Below are 5,428 nucleotides of genomic sequence, written 5' to 3' on the forward strand. Positions count from 1 at the left end.
CACCTGCCTCGGCCTCCCAAAGTGCTAGGATTACAGGCGTGAGCCACCACGCCTGGCCGGTTCTTGTGTTTTTATCCCCAGAGACAAACCGTAAACAAACAAAAAATCCAGCATGGTACTGACATACATACAGATACATTGTCCAGTGGAATGGGATAGAAGGCCCAGAAATAAACCCTCACATTTAAGGTCAATTGATTTTTGTTTTAAACAAAAGTACCAAGAACAGTCAATGGAGAAAGGACAGTCTCTTCAATAAATGGTACTGGCAATGAAAAGGAAAACTACAGACTAATATCCCTGATGAACACAGACGCAAAAATCCTCTAGAAAATAGTAGCAAACTGAATCCAACAGCAAATCAAAAAGCTAATTCACCATGATCAAATAGGCTTCATTCCCGGGAGCAAGGTTGGTTCAACACATGCAAGTCAATAAACATGATTCCCCACATAAACAGAATTAAAAACTAAAAACCATATGATCATCTCGATAGACACAGAAAAAGCTTTCAATAAAAGCTTTTTTATTGCAGTATCCCTTTGTGACAAAAACCCTCAAGAAACTAGGCATTGAAGGAGCATACCTTGAAATAAGAGCCATCAATGACAAATCCACAGGCAATGTCATAATGAATGGGCAAAAACTGGAAACATTCCCTTTGAGAACTGGAACAAGACAAGGATGCCTATTCCCACCACTCCTAGTAAACACAGTAGTGACTAGTAGTGACTAGTAGTGATAGTAGTGATAGCTCTAGCTAGGAAGCCCTAGCTAGAGCAGTCAGCCAAGAGAAAGAAATAAAGGGCATCAAAATAGAAAAAGAGGAAGTAAAACTATCTCTTTGTGGACAATATGACGATATGATTGATTTTGTGTCTGTCTGTGTGTATAGATATATATATAATACGTATTTTTTAAATCCCCCCAGAGAGGGTCTTGTTGTGTCACTCGGTCTGGAGTGCAGTGGCACAGTCATGGCCCATTGCAGCCTCAACTTCTGGGCTCAAGTGATCTTCACACCTCAGCTTCTTGTGTAGCTGGGACCACCAGTGCACACCACCATGCCTGGCTAATTTTTTTTTTTTTTTTTTTGTAGAGACAGGGTCTCTGTATGTTGCCAAGGCTTGTCTTGAACTCTGGGGCTCAAGTGATCATCTTGCCTCAGCCTCCCAAATTGCTGGGAATACATGCATGAGCCACTATGCTCTGCGCCCGGCCCATAGGATGGTAATTTAAACAATCTCTTATGTTTGGGCACTTAGGGAATTTCCAGCTCTTGACTATCACAACTGCTGTAGTGAACAGCCAATGTACTTGAATGATTGGAGGTATAGCTTCACAGTAAATTCTTTTTAGTGGTGTTGGCAGTGCAAAGGATATGTGTATTTTCTTAGATTTCACCGAAAAAGCACTATAAGCAGTATAATGACTAGCAATAATCTGGAAGAAAATGTCTGCAAAGCCTTAAAAGTCAAGACTTCTACGTGTACTACGTAAAATCTCAAGAAAAACAATTTAAAGGCAAGCAGACCAGGGGCAAAAATCAACAAAATGGAGGGAAAGGCAGCTCACTGAAGCAGCAACCAAATGGCTAATGAACTCACAAAATGTACAACTTAGCAAGAAAACACAGGGTATTGAGGACATAATCTATCCACTGCTCATGGGAATATAAATTGAGAGCCACTTTGGGAAGACTTTTAACATCTATTGCAAGTGCCATAACTTCAAGAACTAGCGATTCTCTTTTCAGGCATGAGTTTATTGATATCTATCCTCAAAGAATCTTAAAAAAAAAAAAAAAAAGCATTCAGGGAATGTTTAGGTCACAAAACAGAGCTTACCCGTGTGTTGTGGGATCATGCCATATGTTTTCCAGGTGACAGCAGCTCCTGAGGTATGGATGGCGGCCTCCTTCTTCCCACATGTACACGTGCACAGAGTTCTTGGATGTGGTGAGCACATAGCGAGGATCCTTCCAAGGATAGCCAGAGTGAGTGGCCAAGGAGTCAAAGTCAGATCAAAAAGCAGCGGAGGAGAATCATACATACCGCCCAGAAGTTGTTGATGGCTGCCTGGTGGTCCTCAAATCGTTGCAGCAGAAAGCCAGTGATGCTGAAGAGTAACAAGTATGGCCCATTGGTAAAGACAATTGTATATCCATCATTGGCTCCCATCCAAATAGGGGACTCCAGATGAGCTGCCAACTGGAAACTTGCAATCTCATGTGCTGTTTTCATGTAAAATACACATATATACACACACACATAAGGAAGTGAATATCAGATCATTGAATAAGAACAATATCCTCACACTGAATAAAAAAGCATATTCCCCACTTCCACAGACTTCATTCCAGGGAGGAAAATGAAGGGTAGTCCAGTGGCCTGACAAATACATATCACTGACTGTGGTTAACAGGTGCTAGGACACACGAACAGAAGTTTGTACACAATAAACAATCCCCTGGGCATTGAGGCAAAACCTGCAGTGGGAAGGAACATTGGAATGAAGGCCCTAAAATATGATGGAAATCTATATGTGTTCACCCAAGAGGGCAGGGTCGGGGTAGAGATCAGCATGGGTATTAGAGCCAAACTGGGGAGGGTTCACCCCCAGCTAAAGAAATCCCCTGCTCCTGGCTGGGCACAGTGGCTCACGCCTGTAATCCCAGCACTTTGGAAGGCCGAGGCAGGCTGATCATGAGGTCAGGAGACTGAGACCATCTGGCTAACATGGTGAAACCCTGTCTCTACTAAAAATACAAAAAATTAGCTGGGCGTGCTGGCGGGCACCTGTAGTCCCAGCTACTTGGGAGGCTGAGGCAGGATAATGGTGTGAACCCGGGAGGCGGAGCTTGCAGTGAGCTGAGATTGCGCCACTGCACTCCAGCCTGGGCGACAGAGCAAGACTCCGTCTCAAAAAAAAAAAAAAAAAGAAATCTCCTGCTCCCTTTTTACAGACTGACCCATTTATTATAGCTAAACATGAATGACTGTGTAATGAGGAAGAGAAACAAGCATTTCTAATATGGCACAGCCTACCTTGGATGACTGTTTGGCCTCCAGTCCTCTTGGTTGTTAGATCAAAGGTGATAAATTCTGTCTTTTTTCCAGTGTTACTTTGGGACATCAGTGTTATTCTGTTTTTCACCTCTGGGGTCCAGCAGGCACTGACACATAATTTATGTGGGAGAGAGGTAGACAGAGGAGCACTGCCTTCTGATGGTCTCACTAAGGACTCTGTGAGGAATACCTAAAGAGAGCATCGCGTGTGCAGTCAGAGGAAGGGAACTTATAGCCTCTCAGTACAGGAGTGACTCCAGAAGAGCCTTCTTAGAAATTCTCATCTTGTGGCTAAAGCTTTGTTCAACATCTCAGGAGTGATGAGAGGTCACTGCTTATCACTCCAGCATACAAGGAACTCACTGTCTTTCTATCCTTCCTGTCCCATTCACAGAACAGTGTCCCTGAAGCATGCCAAGGGGTTACAAAACCATCTCACCATGTTGAACCCTTGGTCAAGTTGAGGTTGGCTAAGCAGATTTTCCCTTCTTGGAGAACAAGTCAAGGACTGTGTGGCTTTTACTACCTGCCTTCTGAACTCCTCCCTCTTTGGTGCCCAGTCCACCAGTGCCCCCCTACAAAAGGTCTGCTCAAAGGCCAAAGCCTTCCTCAGAGTGATATTCAGAGGCTGTTGCATATTCAGTTACTTTTGGACTTCTCTATACTTTCCAGCCAACGTAGATAAAAGCAAAGAAGGCAAAAGAGAACAAGGTCAAAGATATTTTTGTAAAAAAAAAAATTTTTTTTTTTAAGAGGTAGGGTCTCGCCATGTTGTCCAGGCGGGAGTGCAGTGGCTATTCACAGGAGCAATCCCACTACTGATCAGCATGGGAGTTTTGACCTGTTCTGTTTCTGACCTGGGTCAGTTGACCCCTCCCCTTAGGCAACCTGGTGGTCCCCTGCTCCCAGGAGGTGAACGTATTGATGCCAGACTTAGTGTGGACACCCTATCGGCATAGCACTCTATGGCCTGGAACTCCTGGGCTCAAGCGATCCTCCCGCTTCAGCCTTCTGAGTAGGTGGGACTATAGGTGCACGCCACCATGCCCAGCAATCCCTATTTCTTGATACCTGTCTCACCCTCCTCCATCTCTTGGGCAAATTCAGGCTTCATGAATGAGTTTTCATTAACATTTGCCACAGCAACTGGATGTTGTTGCCTCAAAGAACATTGTTTCCTGACCATCACAATGGATTCCCCTTGTGATGTGGTCTGAGAGAGGGAGCAGTGTGCCTGGTCCTCACTGAGCTCTGCAGTTTCTCTGCATGCTTCCTAACTTGACATTCCCATCCTGAAGTTCAAATACACTGAACAGCACCTACCTGTGGCAAGGTACGACTATATGTCCCACATGCAAATACCCATTTCTTGTCAGGAGAGCAGTGTAGAAGTACAATACCATATTGAAATGCAGTAACTTTAGAAACATCCCTTAATCCAGGCAGTGTAAATGTGTAGATGTCACCTGCAGCATCGCCAACCTGAAACCAAAACATCCCCACCACATCAATAGGAAGATATGTGAAATCCTAAAGTACAGAGTAGGCAGCACTGTCAGCTGCAAGATATGCCACCATTTCTTCAATCACATAATGGAGATCAAAACCTCTGACCAGTCTAGCTTGAGACACTGTTGGGATAATCCCGTGGAATAAAACTTTCCAAGCCCCAAAGCATTCTTCTCAAGGACAGTTATTCATTAGCACATCAACACTATGCTTTTTCTCAATGTCACCCAAAGCCATCTCTCTCCCTCAACTGTCCCCAACCAAGTTCATGGACTGGACAATAACACACACTTGAAAGAAGAGGCACATATAAAGTAATTCAGAAAGTTTTTGGCTTTTTGTTTTTAGAAGAATGGCTGGGGAAATATACTTGAGGCAAGTCAAGGGCCAAGATAGCATGGAGGCTTGTATAACATTCATTGATATATTGTGATTGACTCACAGGGTATGTAGAAGGGATGACTACAAGAGAAATAGGCTGGGTGCGGTGGCTTATACCTGTAATCCCAGCACTTGGGAGGCTGAGGTGGGCAGATCACGAGGTCAGGAGTTTAAGACCAGCCTGGTCAGCATGGTGAAACCCTGTTTCTACTAAAAATACAAAAAATTAGCCGGGCATGGTGGCGTGTGCCTGTAGTCCCAGCTACTCAGGAGGCTGAGGCAGGAGAATTGCTTGAATCCAGCAGGCAGAGGTTGCAGTGAGCCAAGATTGCACCACTGCACTTGAGCCTGGGCAACAGAATGAGACTCCATCTCAAAAAAAAAAAAAAAAAAAAAGCATTCAGGGAATGTTTAGGTCACAAAACAGAGCTTACCCGTGTGTTGTGGGATCATGCCATATGTTTTCCAGG

The 5,428-nt window shown here is 44.3% G+C and overlaps 1 protein-coding gene across 1 annotated transcript in view; it reads right to left on the reverse strand.

Annotated features, from left to right (window-relative positions):
* FBXW12 (F-box and WD repeat domain containing 12) overlaps window positions 1-5,428 on the reverse strand; it is a 22,080-nt gene that overhangs the window by 11,003 nt on the left and 5,649 nt on the right. The window contains exons 4-8 of the mRNA XM_011939316.1: window positions 4,839-4,867; window positions 4,392-4,550; window positions 3,048-3,258; window positions 2,055-2,233; window positions 1,848-1,978 (exon numbers count right to left, since the gene is read on the reverse strand). Of these exons, the coding sequence (XP_011794706.1) occupies window positions 1,848-1,978; window positions 2,055-2,233; window positions 3,048-3,258; window positions 4,392-4,550; window positions 4,839-4,867 (709 nt within the window). The remainder of the gene's footprint in view (window positions 1-1,847; window positions 1,979-2,054; window positions 2,234-3,047; window positions 3,259-4,391; window positions 4,551-4,838; window positions 4,868-5,428) is intronic.

This window comes from Colobus angolensis, unplaced genomic scaffold (assembly GCF_000951035.1).
Source record: "Colobus angolensis palliatus isolate OR3802 unplaced genomic scaffold, Cang.pa_1.0 Scaffold18, whole genome shotgun sequence".
NCBI classification, from domain to species: Eukaryota; Metazoa; Chordata; class Mammalia; order Primates; family Cercopithecidae; genus Colobus; species Colobus angolensis.